General features: G+C 43.4%; 1 protein-coding gene and 1 long non-coding RNA gene across 2 annotated transcripts in view; one reads left to right on the top strand and one right to left on the bottom strand.

The window, feature by feature from the left end:
• The window catches only part of arhgef39 (Rho guanine nucleotide exchange factor (GEF) 39), a 47,490-nt gene extending 29,480 nt beyond the window's left edge, over positions 1–18,010 (bottom strand). Inside the window, exons 1-5 of the mRNA XM_034673399.1 lie at positions 17,885–18,010; positions 13,187–13,355; positions 12,300–12,394; positions 2,453–2,573; positions 777–895 (exon numbers count right to left, since the gene is read on the bottom strand). Coding sequence (XP_034529290.1) covers positions 777–895; positions 2,453–2,573; positions 12,300–12,394; positions 13,187–13,336 — 485 coding nt within the window. The 5' untranslated portion in view covers positions 13,337–13,355; positions 17,885–18,010. The remainder of the gene's footprint in view (positions 1–776; positions 896–2,452; positions 2,574–12,299; positions 12,395–13,186; positions 13,356–17,884) is intronic.
• LOC117804942 lies at positions 17,249–20,897 on the top strand. The gene is made up of 3 exons (XR_004629303.1): positions 17,249–17,373; positions 19,832–19,946; positions 20,043–20,897. It is a non-coding gene; the product is annotated as an uncharacterized LOC117804942 (long non-coding RNA).
• Positions 20,898–21,095: the final 198 nt, after the last annotated feature.

The raw sequence follows: 21,095 nt of genomic DNA, 5'->3' as shown, positions 1-21,095 counted from the left end.
GAAACGGCTTTGCCGCTCGCGCTCGTCTCCTTTCAAGAGTTGATTCAGTGAATCCATCTGTAATAAAGCACGATCAAAAGCAGCACAAGAGGAATCTCCTTCATGCTAACAGGCTAACTATAGCATCGCTCATAATGATGTCAGCCTGTCCATCTGCTTCTATGGTGTCATCTTTTTGAATGACCTTTGTCTCTCTCTTACTGCCCTCAACTGGTCTGTTGGTGTCGCAACATTAATTTGTTTTTGGCCTGATTTCAATAATCTTCCCTGGACTTCAGCCCATGATTGAAACACAGACGACAACGGGCCACAGGAACCATTAAGTTCCTGGAAGAGTAGTTCTGGGGACTGAAAGTTCCTGGAACTTCTGGTTGAAATGCACAAGGTTCCTCTACACCAGCCTCGTTCGTGCTTCTGAAGGAGCTTACAGGACGATACACAAAGGTTCAATCATCATGAGATCAGCTATGAGGTTATGAGACTGCTGTCTGTCCTCATGTCATCGTCAGGAGCCGAACACAGCTAAGAGGAAGTTCTGGGCCGTCCGGCAGCATGAAGACTTCCTGAACTTTTACCTGAGATCTTTAAAACATGACCTCAGACAGCATTAGAAGACCTTAAAGGTGGAACCAGGGAAATAGGTCATTAAGTTACTCTAAAACATACAGAAAGATTCCACCTGGTCTCTGGTTCAGCTCCAGACCTGAGACCACCTGGTGCTCTCACCTGTCCTGTCGATGAAGGTCAAACGTAACCCTTAAAGAGAGAAGACTTACTGGTCGATCCTCAGAACAGGGAGCTGAAGTAAGTCCTCTAGTCTCTGCTCGTTGAACTCCGGACGATCCTCCTGAAGTTTCTTGAACCGTCTGAAGGCTTTGTTCTTATTCAGCTGGATCTGAGACACGCAGGAAACGGAGACAGTTTATTTACATGTAGAGATTCTTAAAGACAAGTTGAAGGTCAGGGATGAGTTCTCTGACTTAGAACACATCTTAAAAAACAACGTCCACATTCAGATCACATTAAACACAGTTGGATGAAAGACTTCTGCAGGTCTCTCCCCTCGTTCCTTCTGTTGACACTTAAAGAAAGAGTCTGCTCGTCTCTTCATGATGGACATGCTGCTCTGTGATTATCAGCTGATCTGCAGGATCAAGACACGCTAACAGACTGAGGAGATCTGGACTCTCTGAGAGCTAGCTGCAGATTTAGCGAACAGTATTAGCATGCAGGTTACAGAGTGGGTGATGATGAGCATGTCACAGACTGTGTGGACCTGTGAGTGTCATGTCACTCTGTGGATCCTCTCTGCCTGACAAACAGAAGGATCCCTCTGGTGTGCTGCAGCAGAGCGCGCACATGTCATTAAATATGCATCTGCACATCGTGTTAGCACAAGTATGTGTCAACACGCCGAGGAGTCCTGATCATCTCAGTGCTGTCAGTTATCAAAATAAACATGGTTGCTGTGTTCAGAGCGCAGATAGAGAGTATATATATACAGTATATCTGACAGGAACAGAGGGAGCTTATATAACACAGATAGAGAGAGAAATGTATGTTCAGGAACAAAGAATCAGACATCAGAGCGGAGGGAGCATCTAACAGAACGTATCTGATTTCACTGTGAGGAACCCTTTACACAAAGAACACCTGAGGAACCCTGACCTCAGCCATCGTTAACCTTTAACCTCTGCATAGCCTCCCATAAGGTTGCAAAATTCTGTGAATTTTCAAAGTTGGAAACTTTCCATGGAAATAATTGAAGGTTGGCTCTTAATAGGGAACTTAAATATAGTTGGGGAAAATATATTTTAGCATAATCCTGACTAAAACAACCAGATTTCATACAAGTACAGTTGAATATCAATGTATCCTCAATCACATGCACATAGCACACTGCTTACTGCAGGGAGACCACGCCCCCTACATGCACTGTGCATTCCTCCATCACATACACAGATAAGTTCTAGAATCCTGCAGAGGCAAGGTTTCAGAAGTTTGAGGGAAGATGCTTTTTCATTTGCATGTTGAATGGGACTTTTTTGGGATCGCATTTTTGTTAATTTTTGAATGGGTTGGGTCGGGGGGATGAGTAATATTTAACTTAACATTCATGTTTTTGTTCTTCAATGAAAGAGCTGATAGTTCTATAAAATATTTTACACTTGATAAAGTTCTACTTACAAATAAATCTGTTAATTGTACTATTTTGGATGGATTTCTGCTTATAACACACAAATATTTAAGCTTGGATATGATACCTTTCCATTAATTTACCCACAAGTCCCAATTAATTCCCATAAATTCCCATAATTCCCAAGGGAAAGTTTCCAATTTGGAATATTTTCAAAATTCCCCAGCTTAACTTCCAATGGAAATTCCCCAGAAACTTTCCACCCCTTCACAACCCTAGTCCCTCACAACGTGACGTTTACTCTCTCAGTCTCACCCGCAGCACTTTGCTGGAGTTGTAGATGTTGTCCACGTAGGTGTTGTAGAGGTTCAGGTGAGGACAGAACTGATCGAAGCCTCGCCCAAAGTATCCGTTCTCCAGGTGGACCAGGAGAGACCTGCAACGAGAGAGAGAGAGAGAGAGAGAGAGAGAGAGGAGAGAGAGAGAGAGAGAGACAGAGAGAGAGAGAGAGAGAGAGAGAGAGAGAGAGAGAGAGAGAGAGAGAGAGAGAGAGAGAGAGAGAGAGAGAGAGAGAGAGACTCTTCATTCAGATCTATCTAATGTTTAAAGAGCTCCTCCATCAGCTATTCTTCACCTGATGGAGGGGAAAGGTTCAGATCAGGGATGAATTAACTTAGAATCTACCTGTCAGTACATACAGCAGTGCTGGAGTCTCCTTAATATATATATTTTAAGTCTTTAAGTCAGTTTCACACAGGTAACTGAGCTGTTAGTGAGAGCAGAGAGCTGTATCATTGAGTCACCACGTTTATCTAATGACTGACACGTAATGATGATTTAAAATCTCTGATGAAGAGAAATAAAATCTATTTCATTATGAGAGGAAACAAAACACCTGATTAAACTGTTGAACTAAAGCTGAATCACAGAGGCAAACTCAAGGCATCATTTTATTAATGCAGCTCATTTATTTTCACCTTCAAACAAGGAATAAATCCTGTGAGCATCTTAGTTCATTCAGGTTAAAGCTGGGGTTGGTAGTCAGTTTAGATACACTTTTTGTTATACTGGTTAAAATGAACTTTACGTCCTGATGGTAATCAATACATAATGTGTTTTTAAAAAATAGCAGGAAAAAACCCGCCATCTAAAGCCGGAGTAAACCTGGGAAAACACCAATGAATCCCTGCCTTTAGGGTCCAATTTATGAAACCAATCAAATCCCGTTCTGCCGTTCTGCCCGCCTCCTGCGCGTACATTTCCCCGGCGTGCACTCCAAGTCCCCATCCCCTGCCTCTGCTTCCCCTGACTCTACTGACTGCCCCTCTCACTCGACCTCGGGCCTGTCCCCTCTGACCCGATGAGGTGCTTTGCTCAGGACTGTAGTCCGAATCAGAATCTAAAAAGCTCTCACCACGGGGGCTCTGACAAGCAGAATAATTAATGACATTTAGTAAAATATAGTATTTATAGGAAAAATAAGGAAAATGTATGTATTATAACTTTTCTCCTGATATCGTGTCACCAGTACAACTGGATAATGAAAGTTGTGAGTACTAACAATAGTCATGTTTGTTTGTGTTTTTAACTTTCACTATGATAATGTTTTGGTGTTTTCTTACCGCTGAGTGAGACATGAGTTGATGTAGTGCAAAACACAAACGATGTGCTGAGGACCGGTTTTGAATCAGTCATGATCATATGAAGTGTTTGAAGATTTAAGTTTTAGATTAGTCCAAAGGATTCATCTCAAACAGAAAATAAAAACTTTATCATTAAAATTATTCACAAAACTAGATCTACAACTCTGAGATCTCATCTTTAAATCTTACACCTACAGATGTGTATCCACACACTGAAGTCAACATCAAACATCCATGGAATGGGGCGCTGTTGGCCTACAGTAGAGGACAGTACTCCATATACAGAGCTTATAGTCCTCGTCACAGCGGTTACAGGTTAGACCAGGGGTTTTTAAAAGTGAGGGCCGCCAGAGGGGCCACAGAAAATTGGAGGGAAGGGAAAAAAATTGAATATAATTTTTTTGTTTTAATAATGTTATAACCATTTGTCCTGATTGAACGTACGCAAACTGCCGTAATTGTGGGATTCTCGTGGCATTTCTTTTGTTCTGTTCTTATCTGTCAACAGTTTGATGAAAAGTTTATTATTCAGTGGGAATATGCAGTGCTGAATACACGTTTGTTAAACATTTCCTATGCTAAAACGAATGTAATAATTATTGAAAAGTGAATAAAGGTAAAAAAAAATTCTAAAAGTTGATGTTTCTTTACATATTTTGAAGCATTGTATGTGGGTTCGCAAAGGGGGTCCCTGGCCAGAAGCTAATGCTGTTTGGGGGGCCTTGGCATGATAAAGTTTGGGAACCCCTGAGTTAAGGCCAAATTCCTGCAGTCATCAAGTCAGAGGTTTTCAGAGGCTGATAAAGACAACATGGATGAGGAGTGGAGGAGGAGAATCCTTGACTCAGTGATTGCCGTGGGACAACCTCGGTCACATGACTCCATCTGTCCGGCGGTCCTGCGGTCCTGCTCCGTGCTGTGTTATGAAGACGCAACCGGTGGGTGTTGACGGAAGAGAGCACGCGGAGCCGGACCGCAGCGGATCAAAGACGGACCGGACACGGATCTGGTGGAAGTCCCGTGTCAGACTACCGACCTCTACAAATTGCTGCATGTCTCCCTCACTCTCTGCTCCCCTTGTCTCTCTCCAGCTTTCCTATCAATACATAATACATACATAAATCAACAAAAAAAATAAAAACGACATAAAGCCGAGGCAGATAGTGCCCCCTGCTGTTTAAAAATAAATGAATATTCATTTTTCCTCTCTCTGATTTTGAACGGCCTCATGAGAAACTGTTACTTCCCTGTTCACGAACACATCTGTGAAACTGCGGCGTGATAATTACCGTCAGTCTTTGTTGAAGCACTCAGACTTCATCTCTGAGTTTCTCTACTCACTCAGGACACGACGGCAGAGGAAACTACTTCAGACTGGGTGGTATTATTTTGGTGCATCAGACCTTTGACACGCTCCTCTCTATGTGCCCCCCACTGAGCATTTAGCCTGCAGTCAAACGGGTCGGACTTTAAGCTAATGCTCATTACCGCCTGAGCGCTCTGCTGCTCCGCATCAGTGGAAGGAAGGCGCTCAAACAGCCGAGATCACATCTGAAGCATCGTTTTCACCAAACACTCACATGTTTAGAGGCAGAGCGGAGGCTGAGCAGAGTTCAGAGGATTGCTTCCCCGTTAATGGGACTTCTCTGTAGTGTCATTTGAAGGCCTCTCCCTGCGGGTGTCGTATTTACCGGGACCCAGACGGTGGGTCTACCTTCAGGGCACCGGGGGCCACTTTGTAGTGAGAGCACGCCCGCTGAACTCAGGAACAAAACAAGAGGATGAAGGCGAGGAAGAGCAGCCGTTCAGCCTGTCAGGCACATTACAGTAACACGCAGGCGATTGGCTGGGGGTGTTGACACTCGTGAAGGAGCTTGTTATCCAAACTTAGAGGAAGTACCACACACACACACACACACACACACACACACACACACACACACACACACACACACACACACACACACACACACACACACACACACGCACGCACGCACACACACGCACACACACACACACACACACACACACACACACACACACACACACACACACACACACACGCACGCATTCCTCTTCCTCTCTAATGATGTTCCCAGAGACTTGTGCTCGAACACGCTGAGGAAGACGAAGAGGAAGAAGAAGAAGAAGAAGAAGAAGAAGGAGCACTTTGCAGCTGAAGTTGATTTAAATAGATTTTAATGAAGTTGTGCACTAAGGTAGCCTCTGTTCATAATCAGGAGATGCAGGAGCAGCCGACACTTCTAACGAGGGCAAAGGGCGGGAAAAACTCGGTTTCCGTTTTTCCCCCTCTCTCTGCCGCGGGCTATTATGATAAATATGAAATTATGGATTACAATTTTTATACTTTCTTCGCAGCAATTAAATTGTCTGGCCATCAGCGGCAGGAGGAGATAACATTAGCATTCAGCGCTAGCCACGTTAATCCACATTAATTCTGAGCAGCGGCGACATCTGGGGCAGATACAACCTCCACCAAACAATCCAGGCCGAGGAGCCTTCATCACAGGACGGCCTGAACACACGAATACTAATCATCCGGACAAAAACATGAAGATTACTGACGGCATGCACAAACACAACAATCACTGATAAGAGAAAAGCAGAGTGAGCTCCTCTCAGACTGGACCTGCTCTCATAATGACCTCCTCCTGCTCCTGCTACACCTCCTCATCCTCTGCCTCTTCCTCCTCTTCCTCCTCTTCCTCTCTGGATTCACTGCCTGCTCTTTGAAGAGTGTGATTCCTGCTTGTCATGTCAGCAGCTGTGAATAATGGTCCTGCTTGTCTCTGAATGATTTGTGTTGAATGTCGATGTGTCCTCATCTGTGTTTCTTATGTAAGGGAAAAAAAGCTTAATGAAAGCTGGATTCATTCCTTCCGCTCCCCGTTAGGGATGGGTACAATTACTTGAGTACTCGAGTACTCGCCGTTGACCCCATTATTCGAATAGTATTTTGTTATTCGCACACCTGGCAAGATAATCATACAGTGTTACATGTGTGACCATGTGCTTTTTGTTTTCGCCTAACTAAATATACTAGGTAGGAAAATAATTAACGGGATATAAACGTTTGACTTCTCCGGCCACGGCTTCAGCTTTAGAACACACCGAGCCAGATTTCAGCAAAAACAACTGTTTTACGGCAGCTACGGCAACTCTCTAGGAACACGTCATTCAACCGAAAGCGAAAGCACAACAAACACAGAGCCGTCTGCGACACCTGCGGCATGTCAGTTATAAAAAGTGATGTCTGGAAGCGCTTCGAAAAAACTATGAAGTTAATGAGCAGTGCAAGATATGTGGCATTAAACTTACATACCATAGAAATACTAGTTTGATGCTTAACCACATACGCTTAAAGCATAAGGAGAAAACAGCGGAGACAGATAACAGGCAGTCTCACATCAAGTCTTTTGCTCGCCCTGTTAGCACACGTCGTTGTGATGAAACCAGAGCGGAGAAGATTAGCCTGATAATAACCAAAATGGTAACTGGAGATATGCTCCCATTAAGTTTTGTGGAAGGAGAAGGCTTCAAAGAGCTGATCGCGTTAGTCAAGCCGGAGTACAAGCTACCATCAAAGAGAACAACAACTACGAGAGTGGAAAAAATGTCTGAAGAAAAGGCAGCAGAACTTACTACAATTCTGGTCTGGTAGGTCCGTGTCCCACGGCCTTTTATTTATCTATTTTTATTTATGGTTAAAAAATAATAATAATTGTGAGTACTCGAGTAATCGTTCATTAGGAAATTCGAGTAATCGATTACAAGGATTACGGTAAATTCCCATCCCTACTCCCCGTGCTCTCTGCTTCAGTAAATAAAGACAGAAGCATCCAGTGAATAAACGTCCGCTCTGACACTCCTCCATCACAGATCCATCACAGAGCCATCACAGAGCCATCACAGAGCCATCACAGAGCCATCACAGATCCATCACATGCTGCAACAACGAAGAGAGTTTCTGCTTTACAGCGAGTCAGGATTCAGAGACCTGCTAAAGAATTCAAGGAGTAACAACCTCTCTGATCCAGAATTGAAAAACGCAGGTCCAACCAGGGTGACTCTGGGACCAAGGTAAGTCTGGGACCAAGGTGAGTCTGGAACCAAGGTACATCTGGGACCAAGGTATGTCTCAGACCAGGTATGTCTGGAACCAAGGTAAAACCTGGACCAAGGTAAATCTGGGAACAAGGTAAGCCTAGGACCAAGCTAAGTCCGGGACCAAGTTGAGTCTGGGGAAAAGGTAAGTCTGGGACCAAAGTAATCTTGAACCATGGTAATTCTTGGACTTAGGTAAGCCTGGGACCGAGGTAAGGCTGGGACCAAAACAAGTCTGGGACCAAGGTATGTATGGAACCAAGGAAAGTCTGGGACCAAGGTGATTCTGGGACCAAGGTATGTCTGGAACCAAGGTGAGTCTGGGACCAAGGTCAGTCAGGGAGAGAGGTAAGTAAGGGACAAAGGTAAGTCTTGGATTTAAGTGAGTCTGGGACCAGGGTGAATCTGGGACCAAGGTAAGTCTGGAACCAAGATAAGTCCAGGACCAAAGTGAGTCTGGGACCAGGGTAAGTCTCGGACCAAGGTAAGGCTGGAACCAAGTTATATCTGGGACAAAGGTATGTTTTGGCCCAAAGTGAGTCTGGGACCAGGGGGAGTCTGGGACCAAGGTATGTCTGGAACCAAGGTGAGTCTGGGACCAAGGTCAGTCAGGGAGAGAGGTAAGTAAGGGACAAAGGTAAGTCTTGGATTAAAGTGAGTCTGGGACCAGGGTGAATCTGGGACCAAGGTAAGTCTGGAACTAAGGTAAGTCCAGGACCAAAGTGAGTCTGGGACCAGGGTAAGTCCCGGACCAAGGTAAGGCCGGAACCAAGTTATATCTGAGACAAAGGTACGTTTTGGCACAAAGTGAGTCTGGGACCAGGGGTAGTCTGCGACCTAGGTGGGTCTGGGATCAAGGTAAGTCTGGAACCAAGGTAAGTCCAGGACCAAAGTGAGTCTGGGACCAGGGTAAGTCTCGGACCAAGGTAAGGCTGGAACCAAGTTATATCTGGGACAAAGGTACGTTTTGGCCCAAAGTGAGTCTGGGACCAGGGGGAATGCGACTTATGTAAGTTTGGGACCAAGTTTAGTCTTGTACCAAGTTAAGTCAAGCAGTGAGGTAAGTCTGGGACCTAGGTGGGTCTGGGATCAAGGTAGAGTGGTACATAAACAAAGCTGTGAAGTACTTACGTGAACGTGTTACCCTGCCTCAGGTGATACCAAGCGGCAGCCTCCAGTCTAAGAATATGAGTCCAATGCTGAAATGCTAAAAACCGCAGTTCATCGAGGATTTGCTTGAGGCTGGCTCCAGAAGTACCAGAAACCACATACACACCAATTCAAAAAAGACGATCTTTACAGCAGAAATAAACATGTTTACAGCCTAGTACAAAAGACGAGTGTAGTCTGGATAACTCATTTCTTGATCGGCACACACTGTACGGGGATGAATTATTTTTCGTAAACGTAATTTCTAAAATATTGAGATTACGAGTCTCCAAATGAGAGGCACAGCTGCCTTGATTGACAGGCGGGAACACTGTAGCTGTTGGCTAAGAGGCTCAAAGCCCGTCTCTTTACGTCACAATCGCTCGACAGCAGCATTATCGCTGCCGCCGAAGATTGACCTCAAAACAACGCTTCAGAAACAGATGGGAGCATCACGGATACTACGTCCATTTATAAAAAGTCTATAGATGATACTTATGAGACTGATCTCTAAACAGAGGTGTGGAGTCATCCCTCTCTCCTCTCTGACATAGGTATAAAACTGGAGTCAGAGAGAGAAACTCCATCAACACATCTACCCCTCCTTTATTACTCCTCCTCTCTCTCTCTCTGACTCACAGCTCTCTGGATGTGAGCATGACAGATTGATGAGGAAGTCTCTACGTATCAATCAGAGCTAATTATCACCTCTTTTATAATCCGTTCTTCTGTCACACAGAGTTCATGTAAATCTAATATCAGAGGCCCTCAGTGAAGAGGAAACGTGAGGATCTATAATCAATCACCAAGCTTGAACACACAGACTCTCTGAGGAGCTCTTTAAATGGACTGCTTCCATTATGTTTCACACATTGATTCAATAAGGAGCTCATAATGAAGATGTATGGGAACCAGGGAACCATTTATCCAACACATCACACCGTGTAATTCATACTTCACTCTTCATCCTGAACACCAGAGTGAGAGAGAGTCTGTCAGCTCAGCCCAGGACCAGAGCCGCAGGGAGACTGCCTTCATTCAGAGGAGAGAGGAGGGAGGGATCAGACCAATCAGAGCTCAGGACTACAGGAAACTGAACAATCAGAGCTCAGGACTGCAGGAAACCAACCAATCAGAGGACATAACTACAGGAAACCAACCAATCAGAGGACATAACTACAGGAAACCAATCAATCAGAGCACAGGACTACAGGAAACCAACCAATCAGAGCTCAGGACTAAAGGAAACCAACCAATCAGAGGGCAGGACTACAGGAAATCAACCAATCAGAGGACAGAACTACAGGAAACCAACCAATCAGAGCTCAGAACCAGTACTGGGTTGTACTAGCTGTGCGTAAGTTCAAACGTAGCCTAGCTTGAACGTACTGTCTCATTCAGTATTGAGTTTTCTATCTCTAAACTTTTGGGCGTTGCTCAAGCTGAGATAGTTCCAACGTTAGCATAAGTTACATCTTAAATTTGACACTTTGACTCGCTCTGAGTAAAGTCCTCTGTTACAGACCGGCCTCTCATGGTGCTCTGTTTTCAAAGACAGGATCATTTGAAGGATGAGGAGAAGCAGAGATCATCTAGCTGTGATGGGTCGACAACACGCTCTCTGTGTTAGATTAAATGAACAAGAACACAAGAACAAACGTACGATGACTCTGATCTTAACTCACACTTTAGTTTCCCACGAACAGAGATAATTACTGTATATCTGCACAACATTAGAGTACCGTTATATTAACGTACCGTATGTTGTAGTTCATGATATATTTCACCACTAGATGTCACTGTTGCTATTTTACACTTAGATTAATTATCACCATATCAACATGATGTGTCATATTTTACCTTTATGTTTCTGTTTGTAGATTAACGGCAGTTACAGCAGTTATGATTTCCGTTGGCTTATTCAGATGCTATGAGGTTAACGGGAGTTATCACTTAAACACATCATTAAGAAAAAACTGATCACTGATTGGCCAAACTGAGTGAAAACGTCATATCTGCGACATTATTTAGATGAGTTTGGACGTTACAGTCTCCTAGTGAAGATGAACCTCGCAACTCTGTGGTGACACCAAACAACGACACAACTTGCGTTACAAACTCAACCGTTTCAGCGTACAGTTTAGTGACGACATAACTCCCTAACTTAGGACTCAACTGATGCAGAGCTGCAGGGAGACTGCTTCCATTCAGCTCCACAGAGAAGAGAGGGATCAGACCAGTCAGAGAACAGAAGTACAAGAAACCAACCAATCAGAGCTCAGGACCAGAGCTGCAGGAAGACTGCCTCCAATCAGTCTGACAGAAGAGAATCTATCAGATAAATTCAACCAATCACAGCACAGAGCTACAGGAAACCAACAAATCAGAGGTGCAATTCCAAGAAATTAGATTTTTCAGAGTCAGAAGAACAAAACTAATCAGACCAATCAGAGCTCAGTCTGTCTCTTCTCCTCTTAAACTCACTGTCAGGTATTCTGTTATTTTTTACAGCCACTAACTTTTCAAAAACCTCTCTGACGGGAGACAGAACTGATCGATAGCTCAGGTCGGTTTATAAACACATGAACACATGAACACATGATTGACTGAGTTGAATTCATATTTCTGAGATGCTTCAGAGGCCGTTCAGGTCAGAGTAACGTGGATGAGCTTTGATAAATACAGAGAGATTTTAAACTGTTATTTTGAACACAGAGACGATCAAAGTCTCATCTTTGAAACTCCTCCAGGACTCCTACAGTATGTTTGTATTTTATTGACTTATAGACGTTCCCTCTTCAAACATCAGCCTTTTATTTATAAAGCCAAACTTTCTGAAGTCTTTGCAGCTCACTCTGAGATGCTGGTTTCACCGCACAGACAGAAAGATCAATGCTGGTCCAAAGAGATACGCAGAGACCACAATCTGTCTGACTCTGAGTTCTGCCCCCGAGATGTTCAGCAGCAGGTCAGCTGGGCAAACAGAGTTCATGGATGTTCTTTAGTAACGATAATGTTCTTTAACATTGATACCACCTGCAGTAAGCACACCTGATATGCCTTAACGTGTCCACGGGGAGCAGATCACCTCTGCAGTGAAGCACAGCATCGTTAGAGCTGCTAATGCAGAAGATAAGAGGCTGATGTGCTAAACCAAGAGTTTATCTGCGCTGCATTTTTAATCCTCCTCTCCTCCACGCGCTCATCTCCAGAGCTATTGTTTAAATTATTCAGAGGATACTCACTGATTCACTGAATGGATGGCTTTAATTGAGCTGAAGATGCTCTCTCTAACGTCCAGCTTCAGGGTTCCTTTGGCCTTCAAGATCTCCACAAAGTACTGCCAGGAAGCAGAGAGCACAGAGTTACTTCTTTGTGTTAATAAGAAAGAGCACAGTTACTTCTTTGTGTTAATAAGAAAGAGCAGAGTTAAATCTTCATTTATCAAGACTCTCAAAGAACAGATGTACAGACAGGCCACACTAAAGAGCCCTAACATCCTACAGAACTGTACGAATGAGCAGAGTACATTAGGATGCTGCTCTCACAATGAAGCGACAGCTGTGCCGGTCTCAAGTCATTTGAAGTGAAAATGGGATTAGCAAATTGAATGTGCATTAGGCCTAAAAATGACTCCTAATTGGAGCGAGCGGGCGGAGGCTGAGTAATTGTGGAGAAATGAGTCTGCAGCCGAGGGAGGAGAAGTCGGTTCTCTCCACGGGGAGGAAGAGGAGCGCGAAGGCTACGTTCAGTCTGACAACACGAGGACAGAGAGAGGAGCTTCATGTTGAAGAAGAGGAGAAAACTCTTCATCACTGAATGAACGTCAAACATAGACTGAAGCACGCAGACTTTTGACTCTCTGAGTGTTTATGATGATTATATAAAGGATGTTTCTCCAACATCATCATTATAAACACAGAGGAGCTGAACCTGCACAACGTGGATCTGATCCCAGGACTACAGTCAGATCATCACTGACCTACAGGTGAGTAAAGACTAACCTGATCCCATGAAACCATGAGGCAGACAAACAGTGAGTAACGTTAGTCTAAACAGAACATAAGCATTTAAATACAGTACATATAAACTGCATTTAAAAGCATGTGACCCTGGTCCTCCCGTCTCTCACCGTGCTGATCAGCTCCAGCTGCTGACAGTATCTCTGCTCCGTCTGAACCAGCTCTTTGGCCGTCCGGCTGCGTTTCCTCTCCCAGCGGTCTCTCTGCTCCTGGATGCTGGTGCAGCCTGGAGGACCGGACGGACCAGAGAAGAAGCTCATGGTGATGAAGAGGAGGATGCTGCAGAGACAGGATCAGACAGAGAGGGTCACACAGAGACAGGATGAGTCGTGTTTCAGTTTAACCTTTAATCACACCTGAAAGCATGAAGAGTGAGCACACGTCTTCCCCATGAACACACCTGAAGTCTGAGAAACACATGAACACACCTGAAGTCTGAGAAACACATGAACACACCTGAAGTCTGAGAAACACACAAACACAGCTTAAGTCTGAGAAACACATGAACACAGAGGAGACAGCAGGATGAGGTTTACTGAGAGAGAACGGGAGACCACCAGGTCTTTATTTGAAGTAGGCTTGTATTTGAGGTAGGTTTGTTTGATTCAGCATCAGGACTCTGATGAATGATTTAAGTGATAAAGCTCTCCAGCGGTGAGAACTTGATCATTCACAGGGTTCCCACTCTTTTCCAGAGATCATTTTCCAGGACATTTCCAGGGCATTTTCATTGATGATCAAGCTGGTATGACAGTCTAAATTTAGTTCCTGATTTAGTTACTAAATAGTCTAATATGTTCCTCTCAGTGGAAGTCTACACTGAAAGACATGTAGTCTATGGCTATCAATGAAATCATCTCTTACATACTTAAAAATGATGGCAAATTGGTAATAGAATAATGCAACCACAGATGTACAGCACTTCACTTTATTAGTGCAACCAAGTAACAATGATGGGCAACTCTCATCTCAGCTTTCTCTTTTCTCAAAAAATACAAAATGAGCTAAGAAAAAAACAAAAGAGCCAGCAAAGGACTCTGGAAGCTGCCTTACTGAAATAATTAAATAATAATAATGATCAGAGGATCAGTGCTTTAATGACCTAAATAGAACTGAATGACAAAAATGGCCACAAATGTTTCTCAACTCAACTCAAACTCACAATATACCTGCTTAATCATGATATTCATCCTGCTAAGTGGTCGATATGAAACAAAGCAAATGTCACGTTTTTTTATTTGAGTTACCGTAAACTATGAAAAAATCTCACTGGTGTAAAGACTCTGTATTTGAAGATCTCTCAGATATTTAAAAAAGTTTAAACTGTCTTCCTGCATGGCGATGTCTATCATGATCAGCGATGTCTACAACGTGGAGTTTCTGTGCAGCTGTGTCGCTCTTTTTGTTCCATTTGTTTTCACTATCGAGTGTTTGCACTCCTACTAGCTAGAGCAGGGGTTCTCAAACTTTTTGGAGCCACGGACCCCTTACAGGTGAGAAAATTGTCCATGGCCCCCTCATAATTGTAACACAGATTAAGCACATTAGTGATGTGTCATGATCAAAAGCAGCGGCTCTGAGAGCCGATGCTTTATAGTGAATCAGAAGAGCCGGCTCGCATCGAGAGAGAGCCGGCTCTCAGTTTTTTCCGTTCGCTGCTCAGCTCTCACAGTGCTCAGCCCCAGCTCTGCTCACAGCAGAACTTTGTTATGATTAGTCAGCATGGCAGCCATGTGGCCAATCACATGTGAGGATATAAGATACAGGTGATGGAGGGGAGGCTCTGTATCCTGGCTTCATCTGTTCCTTCAGAGAGAGTCTTCTTGAAGACCGGGCAAATACTCACTGAGAGGACATTAATAATGTTTGCTCCAGTTTGGTTCTGGTTCTGGTTCTGTTTGCTTGAGTTTGGTTCTGGTTCTGGTTCTGTTTGCTCGAGTTTGGTTCTGGTTCTGGTTCTTATTGCTCGAGTTTGGTTCTGGTTCTGTTTGCTTGAGTTTGGTTCTGGTTTTGGTTCAGTTTGCTTGAGTTCGGTTCTGGTTCGGTTCTGGTTCAGTTCTGGTTCGGTTCTGGTTCGGTTCTGGTTCGGTTCTGGTTCAAGTCTGGTTCGGTTCTGGTTCAAGTCTGGTTCGGTTCTGGTTCGGTTCAGGTTCGGTTCTGGTTCGGTTCTGGTTCGGTTCCGGTTCGGTTCTGGTACGGTTCTGGTTCGGTTCTGGTTCGGTTCTGGTTCGGTTCTGGTTAAATTCTGGTAGGGTCCTGGTTCGATTCTGGTTCGGTTCTGTTTCGGTTCTGGTTCGGTTCTGGTTCGGTTCGGTTCTGGTTCGGTTCTGGTTCAGTTTGATTCTGGTTCTGTTTGCAAGAGTTTGGTTCTGGTTCTGTATGCTTAAGTTTAGTTCTGGTTCTAAACCTAACCCTAATCCTAACCCTAACCCTAACCCTAATCACAACCCTAACCCTAACCCTAATCATAACCCTAACCCTAACCATAACCCTAACCCTAAACACAACCCTAACCCTAAACACAACCCTAACCCTAATCATAACCCTAACCCTAACCGTAACCCTAATCACAACCCTAATCACAACCCTAACCCTAACCCGAACCCCAACCCTAACCCTAATCACAACCCTAATCACAACCCTAACCCTAATCATAACCCTAACCCTAACCGTAACCCTAATCACAACCCTAATCACAACCCTAACCCTAACCCGAACCCTAATCACAACCCTAACCCTAATCACAACCCTAACCCTAAACCCGTATCACAACCCTAACCCTAATCATAACCCTAACCCTAAACCCTTATCACAACCCTAACCCTAATCACAACCCTAAACCCTTATCACAACCCTAACCCTTATCACAACCCTAACCCTAATCACAACCCTAACACTAACCCTAATCACAACCCTAACCCTAAACCCTTATCACAACCCTAACCCTAATCATAACCCTAGGATCAGGGTGAGAATGATTTTGTAACAGAATAAATGCACACAATTGGGCAAATATAAGGCTTCTCATAAAAACACCGTACGTAAAAGGGTTTTCAACACAAACCATTAGTTTTTGCAAAATTAAGGTAAAATATACGGCTACAAAAGATCCTAAATTAAGAGCCGTTCGGGAGTCGAAAGAGCCGGCTCTTCTTTGGGGGCCGAGTCAAAAGAGCCGGCTCTCTGAAAAGAGCCGAACTTCCCATCACTAAAGCACATGCTTACTACCATACCACACAAAACACAAAAAAAATTGTAAAAATTGTATCAATGTAAATACTTCAGACCTGTACCATAGTGATAAACAGATAACACTTCAATTTGAATCAAGTAAATACAACTTGTATACTTTAAAACAGAGGGTCATTTCATTCCTCTTGGACTCAACATGACAGCATTTATACTTTTCAAGTAATTGATCTTAAACGCTTTCAGAAAATTAACAGTAGCAAGACTCACATATCCCTTCGAGCCACCAAATGGTATCATAACAACGGTGTATGCTGTTTTGTAAAGACACAGCACAATTTTATGATTTACTAAATGTATTCAAATTATTTCACGGACCCCCTGGCTATGGTTCGCAGACCCCCAGGGGTCCCAGGACCCCACTTTGAGAACAACTGAGCTAGAGTACGGTAATTGAGCCAAATGTACAACGTAAATGTAAAACATAAACAATATACCTCCGTTTTCTGTGAATGCATGATTATGAAGTGAAGGAGAAAAGATGTGAAAACAGTTGCGCAGTGTCGCTGTCTTTTCCAGCACAGTGTGCACTCAGCTTTCAATGAATGGGGATGGGTTTTGTTAATCGGGTCAGGTCAAACACAGCCATGTTGGAATAATTCTCCAGAATTATATGTGATTTTGCAAGACATTTTACTTTTTCTCCCATTTTCCAGGTGTTTTCCAGTACTGGAAAACTGGTCAACTGTTTTCCAGGTTTTCCAGGACGAGTGGGAACCCTGCATTCAGTCATTGTTCACACACAGCAGGGGGGCGGACTCTTTAACTGAGACTCAACATGAACACGCACACACACACACACACACACACGCACGCACGCACGCACGCACGCACACACACACACACACACACACACACACACACACACACACACACACACACACACACACACACACAAATACATACACATACACATACACACACACGATGAGACCGACTGTGACTGTCAGGCTCAGGTTTAGTACACCTCTGCAGGCTATCATGAAGCTACACACTGAGGAACAGATCTCCGGACACGCACCTGTCCTACAGGGCAAACTGACACCAGGTGAGTGTGATACTTTAAATATAAACAAAGGTATAAAGGTACAGAGACTGGAGACGGGCTAAAGGTGTAAATGGAGACTGTGTGTGATGAACCTGTGTGGTGATGTGGCAGCTGTGTGTGTGTGTGTGTGTGTGTGGGTGTGTGTGTGTGTGTGTGTGTGTGTGTGTGTGTGTGTGTGTGTGTGTGTGTGTGTGTGTGTGTGCGTGCGTGCGTGCGTGCGTGCGTGCGTGTGTGTGTGTGCCCTGCCCAGAGGAAACCATTAATTTTGATGTATAAACTTTAGATTAAAGGAGCCTCTCTGTTAAACACTCAGACTCTTTAATAAAAACACAGATCGGTTGAATTAGTCACTTTAATACTCTGCCTCGTTTTAGACCACAAACAGAAGTTATTATATAAAGTCACTCCGCTTCACGCTCGGTTTAACATAATGTTAAAACATCTCTACACCGCTGATAATTCGTTAGTTTGAGTTATTTACAGTTTTTTAGTAAATAAAGTCGAGTCTTACCTTCAGGTAACGTCTCCACTTTGAACCAAGGCGCTCTTTTCAGATTCTGGTCCCTCTTCCGGGTTACGTTGCGGACGCGCGCGCTGATCGGCTGAAAGTTAAGCAGCTCCGCCCCCAACGTGATCAGTTTCAGTGTGACGTCACACGGTACTGAACCACTTATGGTAAATGTGCTGATTTCTAACACAATACATTTATCACAGGTAAAAACGAATGGGATACTAAAAAAAATAAAAAAATAAATAAACAAATAAATAAATAAACAAATAGGTATATAACTGAACCCTTTTACTTTTCAGTAATAAATAAAGACATGGAGGCTGTGTTTGACTCGCAGAATTCAGGAAAGCTAATAAAACAAATATCTGCTCTAGATTTAAAACTTATCAGAGTGAGTTTAGACACCTGATGTCATAAAAGTTTGTCTTTTAAGTTTGACATCAGATGTGATATCCAAATTTTGTCATATAAAAATAGAATATGTAAATAGATGACATCTTAATGTTGTTTTAATTTTCCTCACAAGTTTATTTTGGGATGATATCGAGAATTTGTTGGAGAGTCAATGGAAACTTTGTGCATATTTTTATGTTTACATTTTTACATTACCCCAAGTTTTAACATAACCACCTACACCATATGGTATATTAAAATGAGCACTGACTGTGAAGCCAGCACAGTTAGAGCGCCCCCTGCTGACTGCCTGTATTATATCTGAGAAAGCCTGGATCTTCTCTGAAGGTTAAATTGCATCCTGATGTGAAAACGCTCCTTCAAATCAGATCTAAATATCAGACAGTACAGCAGGACAAGACTTCTTCTCCTTCTAATTACTGAGGGTGGATCTACAGACATAAATATTTTATTAATCCAGCACAGACTGTTAGTCGGGTCCTGGTGGTCCTGCACAGTCCTGCACAGTCCTGCTGTATGTGAGGATATGTAAATTAAATGCATTAGTTTGAGATTAGGATATTACTTTAATATTTCTCCTTCAGTGTCTGTTCCTCAGTTTCCCTCAGAGTGTCAGATTATTTCCCGGAGCAGGTCCAGGTCCTCTTTTTTCTTTAAGATGCATCTAAACTGTCAACAAGTGTTTTCGCTGCTCTCTGCAGATCTGAAGCATTTGCATGAGAAACCTGGTCTCAGCAGTTTGCAGCTCATTATGAGATAAAAGCAAAACCCACAGTAATCAGGCCGTGACACAGGAGGCTGCAGCATCAGGTCCTCCAGGAACCAGGACTCTCAAGTGCAGAAAAAAAAACAGAGATGCTTTTTCCTGGAGCTCGTCCTGCTGCAGCCACCTGCAAAGACAGGACCAGAGACAGGACAGAAAATAGAGTCTGATCTACAGAGAGAGTCCTGCATCATGTCCGGGTGTCTCAGAAATTCCCCTGCAGACAATGACTCTCTGTTTGTCTCAGTGAGTTGACATCAGGAGTCTGAGAGGTGTTTTCATGAACCAGTCTTACCTGTTCTCTGGTTTAAACAGTCTGTCCCTCGTCGTCTCACTGAAGACTGAACTCAAATAAAGGAGATTTTAAATGTTGCTCCTGCAGGACATGAAGCTTCAGTTTCTCTCACGTCGTATTGATGGTTGTGTTTTTATTTTTATGATCTATTATATTATCTTCTTCCAGTGAAAATGAAAAACAGAAACCTGTAGATCTGATTTTATGTCTGTGAACAAAGAGAGGACCCTGATCTCCATTAGACTGAATCTATAAATCAAACTGTGAGTGTGTTTTTAATCAAAGGATCAGTCTCAGTATCCTTTGTCTGAAACAGACTTAGAGTAAAACATGATTTAAATAAAGGTTCAGGTGTTTGTTGGAACATTTACCTGCATCATCTGAACAAAGAGAGAAGATATTTGGTGTAAAAACAAGCACTTTTAACGTTGTGTGTTTTTATTCTTTATAAATGAATCCGAATCTTATTTTGAAGGTCATTAAGCTGCTCCTGCCTCCACATCCTCCTGATAATACCTTATCTCTGAACTCACCTGATGGTCTCATTAGAACTCCATGTTCCACAGGTGTGTGTGTCTAAAGACAGCGAGGTGAGTAAATAAAATGCATGTTTAATGTGAGGATGATTAAAATGCATGAAATGAGTCGGCCTTCTCTTTATTGTTTTCTATTTATTGTGTTTCCAGAACATTTGCTTTTAGAATAATTGGCCCCAAAACAGACAAACGCTGCAAATTAGGCCTCTTTTGCCCGGAGGCGCTGGAGGCATGAGGAGTGCAGGAGACCACAGACAAAGGCTCTTTTTCTCTAACCTGAGGATAGGAGGAGAAAAAATAAAAGCGTCAATAATCTACACAAGTGGAGGAAGTCTCCCAAGGTTCTGCAGCCCGCCGGTGTTTTATTCATGGCAGTCATCGCCAGAGGACTCATAATTGACCTCTGCACTCTGAGAAAAAACTTGAGCAGATGAAAGAATGTGATGTTTTGTAATTCAACTTTTCAGTCCCCTTCTCCCCGATCCAATAGTATTGAACTGAGGCATGAATAATTCAGCAGGCAGCCGGCGAGGACACCTTAGCTGGAAGACGTTTCTGAGGCCGAGTCAGAGAGACGCTGATATCAGATGAAGAAACACAAATAAGAGTCACATGAAAACAAACAGCAGCTCTGTGACGGAGGGCTGGAACTGGACTTTTAAAAAGGGGTTCTGCAGGAAGCTGTGAAAACTCTCTGTAAGTGTTTATTGACGTGGAATCCCATTATCCTCGTGGCTGAAGGGGGTCAGAGGCTGCTTTATGTTTGAATGCTTCAGCGCCTGCCTCTTCACTTAACTCCTCTAATTAAACATGTTTTTGTCAAACGCTAATCATGGCGTCAAGTGTTGACACTCCAGTCCGCTTCACAAGGACATAATTGTATCAGTCAGAGTGTTTGGTGTTCCTGCTTTGTTTGACTAAAGTCTGTTTTAAACTCTAAATCACTCGAACACGCTGCTCTGCATGCATGTGTGATCAATCTACAGTTAAACAGCACAAACACTTTCTCTGTGAAGGACTCAGTTCATTTGTGTTCACCTCACACACCTGTTCACCTCACACACCTGTTCACCCACACACCTGTTTACTCCTCACATTAAAACAGACTTTATATATCTTCAGTTTATTCTGTTTCTGAACATTAAAGAAAGCAGCTCCTCCTCCAGACGACGTTTAACTAAGACTTTAAGATCCAAACAGATC

The sequence above is a fragment of the Notolabrus celidotus genome, chromosome 21 (assembly GCF_009762535.1).
Source record: "Notolabrus celidotus isolate fNotCel1 chromosome 21, fNotCel1.pri, whole genome shotgun sequence".
Lineage (NCBI taxonomy): Eukaryota > Metazoa > Chordata > Actinopteri > Labriformes > Labridae > Notolabrus > Notolabrus celidotus.
The sequence above is the reverse complement of the archived record's forward strand: the minus strand, read 5'-3'. Positions and strand labels throughout refer to the sequence as shown.